This window comes from Zootoca vivipara, chromosome 8 (genome assembly GCF_965207765.1).
Source record: "Zootoca vivipara chromosome 8, rZooViv2.hap1.1, whole genome shotgun sequence".
Classification (NCBI taxonomy): Eukaryota; Metazoa; Chordata; class Lepidosauria; order Squamata; family Lacertidae; genus Zootoca; species Zootoca vivipara.
In genome coordinates, this window is record NC_142591.1 from 81,853,424 (window position 1) to 81,867,723 (window position 14,300).

Consider the following 14,300-nt stretch of genomic DNA (forward strand, 5'->3'; position numbering starts at 1 on the left):
CTAATTTATTGACCCTGGAAACCTGTAGGAGTGGGGAAAGGCTGAAAACGGCATGGGAGATGGACAGAACAATTACCATATCTGAGCCTTGCTGTCTTGGTGGAAATTAATAGAGATGAAGTAACCTCCAAAGACCATCAGAGATACATGCAGCTGCTTATTATTTTCACTGTTTATTACTCCTTCAATTTCTTCTTTTGGGGAAAAATTCAAAAAATTTGTATAAAACAGTTCTTAAACAGGTGTTTTTACCATCTTTATTGTTGGCTCAGAGGATTATTATGATTATTGTTACTATTATTGTTGTTAATTCATAAAATTTCTATATTGCCCTTCATCCAAAGATCACAGGGTGGTTTAAATATAAAAACACAAAATACATACCATGATAAACACAAATAATCCCCCCTATTATTTTAAACCCACTGACCCAAGAACCATAAATGTTTTATATCTGGTAAAACACAGTGGGGTCAGCTGGCACTAAATCAACTAAAAATCTAATGATAGCAACAAAACATTTTTATTTGCAATTAAATCTGCCATTCTGCTATTAATATGTAGAACTTTTGTTAAGATTTATAAATAGTAACATGGGGGGTTGAGGTAATCCCAATTAGCAGCATTTCCCGCAATAACCTTTCTCAGAATAAATCTTGTGTGTAAGGCTGAGATAGTTACTATAGCAACTGAAGGCAATTTCAAGCTACCATTAATGAGAAATGCAGTATCTGTTACAGAAGATGCTGCTGGTAGCCTGACACTATGTAAAGAATTAGTTACTGGCCCCTTCTACTCCAAAAGCAGCATAAACCTGCCGTACAAAAATGTTTAACATCTTCATTGTTGTTTCACACTCTGCCTAATGCCAAGCGACGTTAAATCTTTAAGGTATGGATGGTAGGCAATATCTTTCAGAACTCAGCCATAATTTACATACATCATATAATTAACATATAGGTCATTAAGAAATTGGGCAAAAACAGAACACGTTTTGTGAATATAGCCAGGGCACTTTGCAAGACAGACCCTCCAAATATCTTCCAATTTGGAAAAAAGCCCCACCAAACTATAAAGTTAATGTGAGGGTCAATCATGTGGCACTCACAAAGGCCCTCATTGCCGGCCCCAAACAGATTTAATTTTTCTAAAAATAAATCTGTAGAAAGGTATGTAGCTAAGTGTAAGCAATTTCTGTGAAATGGTTGCTTCAATCATTCAATGTTTTAGCCAATGAGTGAAATCAGAGCTATGATTGACAAGTCAGCTATTTCCCCCTTGCCTCTAGTGAATTCTGCCGCATTTTCTAGTTGAAATGCATCCTACTCAAAATCAAGATCATTTAGCTAAGGGAAGATAATTATTTTCTGGGAAGGAGTAAACTCTGAAAGGTGCACAAATTGGACACGGTTTCCATAATTAGATCATCCCTCTGCCTCAACATCAACTAATACCTTTGATGAGCTGTATAGGCATACTGGTGCTATATAAAAAAGGTTGAGCCTACTGTTGCAAATGATAAATTAATATAGTACTGCCATTCACACTGCTGACTGACATATATTTCAATCTGGAGATAAATGAGAAGGAAAAACTCTAGTTATTCAAAAGGAGAACAAGTCATTCAGTAAGAATACAGATGACCTCTCAAGCTGTGCCCACCATAGTGCAGAATTATACATATCTCTCAATAAAACAACCCAGCATTATATTCTTACACTCTCTGATGTCCAGTGCTAGATTCTACAAATCCTCCTAGATTCCCCAAAGCCAGCACAATCTTAAATTGCCAAAGAAAGGAGCATTTTCAAAGCCATTTAAAGACTACAAACAGAACAGAGCAGCAAGGTATAATAATAATAATAATAATTTATTATTCATACCCCGCCCACCTGGCTGGGTTTCCCAAGCCACTCTGGGCGGCTTCCAACAGAAAAATGAAATAAAATAATCTATTAAACATTAAAGCCTCCCTAAACAGGGCTGACTTCAAGATGTCTTCTAAAAATCTGGTAGCTGTTTTTCTCTTTGACATCTGATGGGAGGGCGTTCCACAGGGCGGGCACCACCACCGAGAAGGCCCTCTGCCTGGTTCCCTGTAACTTGGCTTCTCGCAACGAGGGAACCGCCAGAAGGCCCTCGGTACTGGACCTCAGTGTCCGGGCAGAACGATGGGGGTGGAGATGCTCCTTCAGGTATACTGGACCGAGGCCATTTATGGCTTTAAAGGTCAACACCAACACTTTGAACTGTGCTCAGAAACGTACTGGGAGCCAATATAGATGTAGGTACAGCTAATGGTAGGTTTTGTGCATTTACTAACTTATCCAAACATTATTTTTATTGTGATAAACGATACACGCAAGCCAGAAAGTCTGCCACGAATAGTTGCTTCAGTTTCATAAATCTTTAACTCTCTCATTCGGAGGGGAAAGCAAGAGTATTGCTTGATTTTTAAAAGAGAATAAATAACTGTTATCCTGCACCAGGGACTGGAATTCTGTGGCCCTCCATATCAACACCTAACATTTCTGACCATTGAGCATAATGTCTGGGGCTGATGGGAGTTGGAGTTCAACAACATCTGGAGGGGTCACATGAAACCCCATTCCTGTCCTAAACAGTTGGTTCATTAAAAAGTTATCCAATGTTTCTGCACAATCCCATTTATTTATTTATTTATTTATTTGTTCATTCATTTCTTTTCTGAATCATCCTTCTTCCCAAATAAGCCCAGTGTGATGTAAAACAAAGGGCAGAACAATGAAATGTTTCCCCAAAATGTTCCCAATAAATTATACTGTTGTCTTATACAGTTGTGATTCTTTACTCAAACCCTGAAAATGAGTCCATTTCTTTATGTTGCCTCTTCGTATATGTTGTAAATGGTTCCCATTCTCTTTTAAAGTCTTTGTTGTCCTTTTCATGTAGTTTTTCTGTTAGTTTTGCCAGTTCTGCATATTCCATAAGTTTCCCTTGCCATTGTTTTTTCGTTGTATACCATGAATTCTCATGGGTACTACTAGGAGAGCCCCCATTCTGCTGATATTAAGACTTTCTCTCTTTCTTTTCAATAGCCAAGCCAATTTCCACAAAATGTCTTTGTTGTTATTAATGACACGCATCTGCAAATACCTAGAAATGGCAAGTCTGTGGTATGTGCACACACATATATAATACCCCACCACCAGACCGTCAGTTCCCCACATGGTCAGCGTGTCTTAGAAAAGATACAAATCTTGCACACCTGTAACACAAAGCAACTCTGTTCAATAAAAGCACACACAAACAGCACTAGCTAAAAACAGAAATAGCCACCAATTTTTAACAAGCACTAACTAGAAAGACCCAATACCTGCCAAAATTAAACAGCCAAGGAAACAGAACTCCACCTCAGAGGAAAGACTATTCTATAGCATCATGGCTATTGCTATAAAAGTCCCTCTGATCACATCTCTTTCAGTGAACGAATATGAAACAGGGTAGCTATACTTTGCAAAAAGCATTTGGTGTGGAGGCTATTACAATACGGTAAATGTTCTCCACTGTATGTGAGCTAAATTATTACATGCCATATTAAGAGGAAGATACTACTTGCTAAAAAAACCCACTTGCTGTAATTTCATGTAATTTTAATGAAAGAAAGTACTTATGGGTAGTACTGAAATGGATTTCATTTCATTCAACCATTTACATACCGCTTAATTACAACAGACTCAAAGTGATATACAATTAACTCAGTAGAAAAAGGAAAGGGAAAAAACCCTATAAATTCAGAACTCAGATAAAATGCCTACTGAAATAATAATGTAAAAAGTATTTAGTATGTGCTAGAATTTCCACTGGGAAGGGGTTTCTTGGACCTCAACTGGAAGGGAGTCCCATAAAATGTACAATGATCTGCAAATTACCAAGACACTTTGCATTTATTTTTCCTCTGCTTAATTAGTACTTTAAAACATATTCTTCCACATCACACCTGAAAGATTTGAAAAGTTGAGTAGATTAAATACATCACTAAGTGATTTTGTTAGGTTCCTCCTAAGAATCTATTTAAGAAGAAGTTTCCATTATAAAACTTAATGAGAAAACCTGAGCAAATACTGACGTGTGAAAAAGATCATTAGTGCTTCAGGGGGAAAAGAGAAATAAAAGAATGCAATGCTATTTAAAAATGGAGATAGGGCATTAATAAGTCACACAAAGGTATTCTGGATTACCAGATATTAGCCTTAGATAAGCTCCATTTCTAGCAACACAAGACAGGTATATCAGAGAGAACAATTACAGCTATTAGGCAAAGACCTCTCTTCCTGTCACAGTACTATTCAAATATTCAAAATATGAGACTATCAAAGCACTTAATATTCATCAGAGATGAGACAGACTTTCTCTTGTGTGCCCTAAAATTACATTCTTTGTGCTAAAAGCAAGTAAGCTCAAGATGGAGCGTGTGCTCGGAGTTTCAATTTTGATGGCTAATTGTTTCTTTTTGGAATTCTCCCGCCGCCAGCCCAATAACTCTTATATTGGCTCTACAAAAGGTCTAGATGGCTTCTTCATTGGGTATTGCAGTATGTTCAGGCTTAATACAACAAACATGGAAGCCGCCCAGAGTGATTGGGGGAACCCAGCCAGATGGGCGGGGTATAAATAAATTATTATTATTATTATTATTATTATTATTATTATTATTATTATTATTAAACATCTATTTGGTCTCATAGGACTCACAACAACAAAAAAGTACAGTCACTATGATCAGAAAAGCTGAAAAAGAGTCACAGAAATTCTTCAGGAAGTATCGGAAGTTTCCATGTAGCACTCACTAGTCCCGTCACCATGTTTAAGAAATAATGCCCCAAAGCTTTTAAGATGCTAACACACACCTGAATGCTAAAGTAAATTAGGTAAAGGCTCAGCTGAGAGACTCTTGTTCATGATTGTTTATGGGAGGGCTGCCAACGTAGATGAAGCTAGGCAACAAAAATGGTCAAACAGGCATCAGGTTGGCCATTGTGAGAACAGAATACTGGACTAGATGGGCCACTGGCCTGATTTAGCAGAATATTATTATGTTCTTACTTAAGACTAGTTTGTAGCCAAAAAATACTGCAGAAAAATGGTAACACAGATTAATGTTTGGGACTTGGTATAAGGCTGCTTCCTACCAAAGCAATTGTCCTACTATTCAGGCTTAAGAGAATTCAGGCTCCATAATCCATGTCTTAAGCCTCTGCTCCAAGTTTGGCCATTTTGCTGGTTTTCCTCTTAAGGACCTTTTCTGATTTGGCATTTTGAGCAGACGTTCTTCCTGTTTTCTCCACTTTCTGATCATGCACACAGTGGGAGGCGGTCCAAACTTTCTCTCTGAAGCTTTACCATTTCCATGTTGTTTTATGTAATTGATTACTTTTAACTTGAATCTTGCAGAATGTGCCAATCTTTTTTTATTTTCTGACATTTGTATGGGCTAGTGATATAAAAAAACTGTTAATGCAGGTACTCTGAAGTTACAGTAATGGCTCCACAGTGCAGGTTGGGAGACAACAGCTCCCACAATACAGCAGGAAGTGTGAGTGCATGCTGGGACACCACAGCATTATTCCCTCTGATCCCTATTTCAGCCCCAATAAATATCAGAAAGCAAGACCTTTCTCATTACAAACATTACAGCCTAGAGCTTGGATTTAATCTTGATTTGATGATTACAGAAACCCTGAGCTTTATGGGGGGGCACAGTTTTTCTGCAGCTTTAGAGGAGGATTGCCCAGAGCATTGAGCTTTTGGGGGGGGGGTTCTCCTGAGTTGTCGGGCTTTTTGGGGGGGAGGATCACAGTTGTTGAGATTTTTTTAGGGGGGGAGTGGTGAACTTTCTTTATATGTGAAATTTACTGTAAATTTTATTGATATATGACATTGTGGTACTGTGTACTGTCTAATGGTGGCAGCTCCGCTTTGCCTTCCCCCTTCATTTACAGAGTTTGCAAAGGTGGAGGAGGCTACGGAATAGCAGGCAGGCAGGCGCTACACAAGAGGAGCAGTGCAAAAAAATTCACGGCTCCTCTTGTGTAACGTTGTGCCGCCCACCCGCTATTCCATAGCTTCCCCCACCCATGCAAAGGAAGAGGGAAGGCTGCCTGCAAAGCGGAGCTGCTGATCAAGATATTTCTCCCCTCTGTGCCTTTCCTCCATGCAAAAGGCACAGGAAAGACACAGAGGGGAGAAATATCTTTGATCGGCAGCTCCGCCTTGCAGGCGGCCTTCCACCCATCCCTCTTAGTTTACAGAGCCGCGCAAAGACGCTGCACGGCAAAAACGAACTGCCTACAGCCTCCCTCCCAGCTGTAGGGCAGGCAGAGTGGGGGGAGGCAGGCAGGCAGACTGTGGAGGCCCCTCGGCTCGCCACTGCAACTGCCAGAGCCAGCACCGTATTTATTTATATATTTAATTGCTATATTCCATGTATAAGACGACCCATGTTTTTTAACTTTAAAAATTGGGTTAAAAAACCCCCGTCTTATACACAGAAAAATACGGCACTTATTTCAAGAAATCCTCGGGACATTAAATGAAGTGTTACTTCATGTGTACACGAGCACACATCAATCATTCTTCTTTTAGTAGTCATGCTAAAAATGTAGGTGAAATGAGCCATATCTTCAGACATTAACAGTCCTCCTCATATAAAATGGATTATACAGGAATTAAAGTCCCATATTTAATCCTCACCTGGGGAACATCATCACAAAAGTGGTTTGCACTGGGTACTCCATGACCACTGGGTACTCATTGTCTCATTATATGATGTTTATTAAATACTGTGGACACTGGGAAGGTATAAACCCCAATAAAGTACAGGTTGATATTTCTCTACTTGTTTTATTCAATTATATTACCGTATCTTAATTTGTTTGTTTGTCTGAGAAGTGTTAATAACAACCAATACAAATGTCACTTCCAACACATAAAAGCGCTTGTTATCTATACCTTCCGTAAACAACCAACAACATTTTTGTTTCGATAAGCTTTTCCAGTATGATGGAAGGGTCTCTGCCTTAAGTGTTCATTTTATTTTTAATCCGATGATGTTTATTTTTGCACCTGTACTTTTATTTATAAAACTATTCTTGTAATACGTTTTAAAATCATTTCAGCTGTTTTTAAAGGTATGTCTGTAAATCGCCTTGGGCAATTCACAAGTTCAATAATAGCTATAAGCAACTTATTGAATAAAGGTAACAAAGCCTTGCAAAACTGGCGGGATTGCAGAATATCCTGACCCTGAAGAGAGTTATATGAGGACAGCAAGTAAGGCTGAGGTTACTATAGTTCCTCATTGCCTTATTTCCCCAAACAAGACCTATCTAGTTCAGCATCAGCTACCCAGGTAACTCCTAAAGCTCATAAGCAGGGTATGAAAGCCAGCTATTGTTTATTCACTTCACATGGTACTCAGGCTAATATTAGCTCTAGGAAACCAGTTAATTGCTGCAATTCTAGAGAAGTCTTCACTCAATGCAACTTCAGAACACACTTTCTACAGGTGCAGAACCCAATAACTGGGAAGAGTCATATGGAACCCACGGACATCTTCAAGAAGGGCACTCACATTGTCTTGCAAACTACAGATGTGATCTGAGCACTCCAAATGAAAAGCGCTTGAATATTTCACACTGACACAAGATATTAACAAAATGGTAGAAATGTCCCAACCACAACCATGTTAATTGGCCAGCTGAACCCAAGTTCATAAAAACTGGTTAGTTTCTATCCCTAAGATTTCATGGGTAACCAAATAATGGGCATTTCGGTTAGGTTTTCCCCTCTTCAACAACCTCTTTCCCATCCCCTCCAAAAATCTTTTGAAAACTTTCTAAGCTACCCAATTTGCCCTTTAAGACTTAGTTGGGGAGCTGCTGAATAGGATAGAGACAATACCCCCCATCACCACCACAAACAAATGAATCACCTCATTTGAATTGTGTAATCCACTCTACTTCAGTGTTAAGATCACAGTACATCCCCTTAACTGGAAATTTTCTATGGCATAACCTTAAAATGCCTTTTAAAAAAGAGGTAAGTAGTACACTTCGGTAAGTAGTACACTTCAGCAAAGGAAAAAAAATCTGACAGGCTGTTAAATCACACAAAAGTGCCATTTGATATGCCTGATGCTCTCCCACCACTGAAAAATACACAAAGAATAATGTCCTATGGAACTATGGAAAATGTTATTGATGCTGTTCACGGTATATACATAAAGTCCCATCCTCTCCTAAATGCAATCCTTTTCATTTTATACCATTTTTCAGAAAAATGTGCTCCCACTTGATCTCAACTTTTACATCATCACAAATTTTCTCAGAATAGAGGAGGTTTATATACAAAAAAATCATTTTAGAGAAGTGAAAGCAATTCAGGTAAAAGTGAAGCAAGCCATCAGCTTTAGGGGACTCGTTTTTCATTTGGTTTCTTTATACTTGGAAATACATTTATTTTGTGTGGATCATGTTACAGCATCTGAGTATATAATGGGAAGTCAAGACAATACCGCCTTTTTAAAATGAGTATCAAGTATAATGTCTTTTCCAGGTACTCTCTGAAATCTGTTTACCACACATTCATGAAACACTTGAGGTGCAGCACAAAAGAAAAATCTACTGAGATCATCACTTTGATAAATCTCCACACTAATGAGTTAGTTCAGGACTATTCAATGCCAGACATTCTGTACATATAATTTAAATGCTTAGGTGACACCTTCCACTTTGAATTACAAATTACTTTCATGAAACTTGATTTTAATGGTATGATGATCAAGAAAAAAGCATAATAAATTACCAAAAGTAGGTCTACATGTACCGCTATTGATGACCACATATTATTTAATCATAAATTTTAATATTTTCACATCTGTAAATACAAACCAAGGCACTGCCAAGGCGATAGTGACTATATTCATAACTTTTTAAAATACCTGCCAAACCATATTAAAGTTACTCCAAAGTACAGAACCAAACATTCTTTTTGAGTAGAATTTGCTCGGCAAAACTGACGCTATCGAGATTATAAAGTGTGAAATCTTCAATTCAGAAATCCAGCCATAATCTGAAATAAAATCCATGACTTTATTGCTACTAGAAAAAGAGAGTAGTCAGGACCACACTGAAAACTAAATTGAACATCAATTTTTTGTTTCTGATATCTGAGACTTCTAAGCAAGCATTCGAGTTAGAATGTCCAAACTCCAGAATGGCAGGAGTTCAATTATCACTTTGTGCCTCTGAGTACAAAATGGCCAGTGAAACTTGTACCATCAAGTATTCTCATATTCTGCTATAATACATATATATTTTTTTAAAAAAAGTGATGAACAAAATGTCTATTTCTTTCTGTTTCCCCACACATGTCTCAAACTATTCAATTCTATTTCTAGGAGACTACTTATTAATCGGGACCCAGGTGGCGCTGTGGTTAAACCACTGAGCCTATGGCTTGCTGATCAGAAGGTCGGCGGTTCGAATCCCTGTGACGGGGTGAGCTCCCGTTGCTTGGTCCCAGCTCCTGCCAACCTAGCAGTTCGAAAGCACGTCAAAGTGCAAGTAGATAAATAGGAACCGCTACAGCGGGAAGGTAAACGGCGTTTCCGTGTGCTGCTCTGGTTTGCTAGAAGCGGCTTTGTCATGCTGGCCACATGACCTGGAAGCTATATGCCGGCTCCCTCGGCCAATAATGCGAGATGAGCGCGCAACCCCAGAGTCGGTCACGACTGGACCTAATGGTCAGGGGTCCCTTTACCTTTACCTTTACCCTTACTTATTAATCACATGCACTTCTGAGCCTCTGAGCTTCTTACATTCAAGGTGAGACAGAGATGCAGCATACAGGAGGACTGGGGGGGGGGAAAAGAAGGGGATGAAACTAAGAAGCTGTGTTTTGTCTCTGAACTTACCGCTGGCATTCCCCAGCATGCAAAACTAGATCTTCATTGTTCTTTGCACTAACTGTGAGCTCATGTTCTGTTGAGTTGAACACATCAAGGAGGAGATGGCACTGGCGGGTACTATTTGAAGAGATTTAAACAAACAATGTTGAGGTTTTAACAATCATCACAGAGTTATGATACCAGAAAAACATTAATCATTATTATTAAAGGAAAGGAACAGTCTGTGATCAAGTCAATGTTCTTTTTCCATTGCAGCAAATCTCAGCACTTCTTAAGAGCAGTGATTATTTAACATTTTCGTTATCCTGCCCCAGTCGCTGTTCAAATTCAAGTATCACAGTAAACTATGGTTTAATGAGATGTCAGGGAGCCTAGCTTCTTTCTGGTATCAGGTGCTCTCTTCCTCCTCTCTCCTCCGTCCACACAGCTGAGATGAGTATGGAGATGTTTGCTTTCAGTTTTAGTTAACTGTGACTTCTTGTGTCATCTGTAAACTCAAACTGTGATTCAAGTTACCTATGGTTATTTAAAACAGCTCAAACTGATTTCTCTAGCTGGCTTCTTTAAACTAACCATAGTTAACACGAACTGCCATTTCTGGTGTGGATAACATGGGAATCCACAATTAAAGGCATGGAAACCCATAGTTTGTTGTTGTTGTTGTTGTTGTTGTTTAGTCGTTTAGTCGTGTCCGACTCTTCGTGACCCCATGGACCATAGCACGCCAGGCACTCCTGTCTTGCACTGCCTCCCGCAGTTTGGTCAAACTCATGTTTGTAGCTTCGAGAACACTGTCCAACCATCTCGTCCTCTGCCGTCCCCTTCTCCTAGTGCCCTCAATCTTTCCCAACATCAGGGTCTTTTCCAAGGATTCTTCTCTTCTCATGAGGTGGCCAAAGTATATAGTTAACACGAACTGCCATTTCTGGTGTGGATAACATGGGAATCCACAATTAAAGGCATGGAAACCCATAGTTAAGGTGTCTGAACTCATCCTCTCAGCTATGCTAGAGGAGAAGGAGTATGCACAAACCAGGGAGCAGATTAGGATTTTGAAGGTAATCACTAGCATTTTGAATTGTGTTTGGAAGCAAACTAGCAGCTGGTGCTGATGTTGCAAGAAAGCTGAGGAATGGCTGCATGGCATCCACTGAAATCTTTGCTGTTGCATTCTGGACCAATTGCAGCTTCCAAAGGCAGTCACATTGCAGAGCACATTACAGTAATCCAACATTGATGAAACTAAGGCACTGTAGCCAGGATCAAGACTGGGTGCAGCTGGTATACTAGCCTAAACTGAGCAAAAGCATTGCTGGTCACTGCCACATCATGATCGCCCAGATGTACAGTAAATCTGCATTTAGGAGCACTCTCAAACTGCAAACCACGTTTCTCAAAGGGAGTACAACCTCATACAAAACAGGCTGAATCTCTACTCCAGTGATATCTGTTAGGGTGTCAAGGTCCATTAAGGCAATGCTTATTTTGTTAAAAATCATCCTATTGTACAAACAGTGAGAGTAGCAGAGGGAAGAATGTACAATTTAAAAATGGATCTTAATATCTTAGTGTTTGCAACCAGCTGATGGTCCTAAATCCAGATCATTAGGGCTACACCACTGATGTATGCATTTGGTGTCAGGGTTATAAGTAATTGTGTTTGGATAATGGGTCACACAACGCCCTTAAACTTTTTAATTCTCCATTTGCCTTAACCACACTTCTTCACTAGATGTGCATATCTGACACATTCTAGGTTTACGCAAGTCATTTTGAGAAAGCACCATTTTTTAAAGAATTAAAATCTATTACGGTGCTATCATAACTTGATAAAATCTTTAAGCACTGAAAAACATTTCATCAGCAAATGAATATATAAAGCATTCATCACGGGAAGAGAGAGGAAAAAAACTAAATTCAATTGAGTAGAGGAGATGAGACAGGCAACTACTATTGCTTTATTCATTAGCAACGCTAAAATAGAAACTCATAAAATTTAACTGAACCAAATGACAGACTGCTCCAGTTTGGAAAGAGGCAGATTTGTTGAATTTTTGGCATTAGGAGAAGCAGCTGAATTCCGCCAAATTTCTCCCAACAGGCAAAAATGTTCTATTTCATAATGCATGAAACCAATAGAAGGTATATTATATCCATGCTGCATGACAAAAAAAATAAACTGAGAAGCGGCTGTCTTCTGCTGTTAGGTTCTTCCACAGCTCTTCACGGGTGGAAGAGTCTAAGCCTGCTATGCTGTCATGGGATGGTCATAAACACTGTAACTGCTGAAAGGAATGATTCTGTTACAGAATGCTAGCTGTTTCTATGAAAAGGTCAGTGGGTTGTTTTTTTTTTAGGGAAATCTTCATGTGAGAACTAGAGACTGGGATGGCTGTGTATTTTTTGCTAGAAATGAAATACAGGCAGAGAGGAGAGTTGAGCATTCCTGGGAACTGGACTAGGGAGAGGAGTTAAGAGTGGCTGGATGCACAACCTGACTGTCTACAGGCACCGTGGTCGTCTGCAAGGGATTTCCACATGGCGAGGTTGATGTTCCCAGCAATTAATGAGGTACCCGTATTGTGGCCTTGCCACTGTGTTGTGGAACAGGAGTCTCAAGGCTCTGATGAAGACCAAGACTCAAGAAGGGTAAGCAGATATGAAACAGAGAGGCTAAAGTGTGGGGGATATGTCCAATCAGAAGGATCACATTCCAGAACTCGGGCTTGAACACAGTTAGATTACCTAGAAATGTACAGTTTTTGAAACTGTCCACTGATTTGTATTATGACTGACAGGAAAGGGGGGAACATAGGGAAATAATGGTCAGGATACATTAAAGTGGACAACTGACAACTGCAATGTGAGAACATGACAGAAAGGCAATCATAGCATCTTAGAGTTGGAAGAGACCCTTGGGTCATCTAGTCCAACTCCCTGCAATTCAAGAATCTCAGCTAAAGTATGTACCCAAGTTAAGAGATGGATTCTAAAGAAGAAGATGGATGAGTACTTTCTAGCAGAGCCACACCGAAACTGATGATATGATTACTTAAATCTCTCCAATCTGCAATTACCGGTATCTTTTTAAAAAGCCACTTTTGTATTATTTGTAAATTGCTTTGAAAACAGATATGGAAAACCAGGTTGCAAATACTGAAAACAACTTTTTAAAAGCTAGGCAAAAGTTCATGAGTAGCTCATAACTTATACAAATATGTGATTTCAAGCAAAATTAATTGCACCAGTTTAAAACAAATATAACTTTGTTTTATAATTTGCAGTGCTCAAGTCTTACAATCAACGGACAGTGTGGATCATAAACCGAGAAACAAGTTGTTTTTTAAAATAACACCAGTTCACAGATGTGTGGACAGAGATGCAATTTGTATTAGTAGTGGGGAAATTTGTAGAAGTGCAGGAACACTGTATGTCACCAAAACCACAAATAATGAGCACTATAAAAAGGAGTATTTAAATGCACATTCACATCAATACTTGTAGAGTGACAAGACGTTTTGTAAAAATAAAAATAAAAATGAAGGAACATAAAATAATTCTGGCAATATCTCCACCTAAATAAAGATTTATTCATCCATATTATTTCTGGACCTAGCTCAACAAAGTACTTAGGAGGTTTCTTGACCTCTAACAAAACACAACATGGTTTTATATGACTAATGCCATAATCCAAAGCAGCAACATACAGTTCTTCTAATAAACAGAGTGAGAGCTTTGTTTCATACTTTCACTGAGTTGCTGTTCATTTTCAAAAAGGTTGTATCTCTTGACACACTGTGAGCCTCGGTGTGCTGCTGAACGGCATCACGGTTTAGCTTATAAACTAAGGGTTGTATCCCTTGCTGAAGCTCTGCTGGTGCAACAAACTTCTGTGCATGTCACAGAGCTTCTTCTTTCTCTTCTCTCCCTTCCAACTGCCACATCCTCAAAATCAGCTCTGGAGGATTGGGGAGCATATTTTTCTGGGTGCACAGTGGGGAATAGAAATGGAAGTCCTACTGCGCTAGTGAATGCCTCACTGATGGAGTACTAAGTGAATTTATATATGCTGGTATTTCTACTGAACACTGCCTATTATGCAAAAATAAAATGCTGAAGTAGACTCAATGAAAGCATTAACTTTCACTGAAATCCATTCTCAGCTATATTATGTGGCTTGCGTTATGATAAAAACAATACTATGTGACAAAATTATTAAGTACTTTAAGAGGAAATTAATAATAATAATAATAATAATAATAATACTGATATGATAGAGAGAGCAAAAGAACAAAAAGCTTGTTTAAAGCAAAGATTAATTGTAACATGAATAAAAGAGGAGAAATAGATA

General features: G+C 38.8%; 1 protein-coding gene across 2 annotated transcripts in view; it reads right to left on the minus strand.

Moving 5' to 3' along the window:
- The window catches only part of TRAPPC9 (trafficking protein particle complex subunit 9), a 257,231-nt gene that overhangs the window by 161,216 nt on the left and 81,715 nt on the right, over positions 1–14,300 (minus strand). For both annotated transcript variants that reach the window (XM_088676018.1, XM_088676019.1), the window contains exon 19: positions 9,956–10,066. In XM_088676018.1, the coding sequence (XP_088532144.1) occupies positions 9,956–10,066 (111 nt within the window). The remainder of the gene's footprint in view (positions 1–9,955; positions 10,067–14,300) is intronic.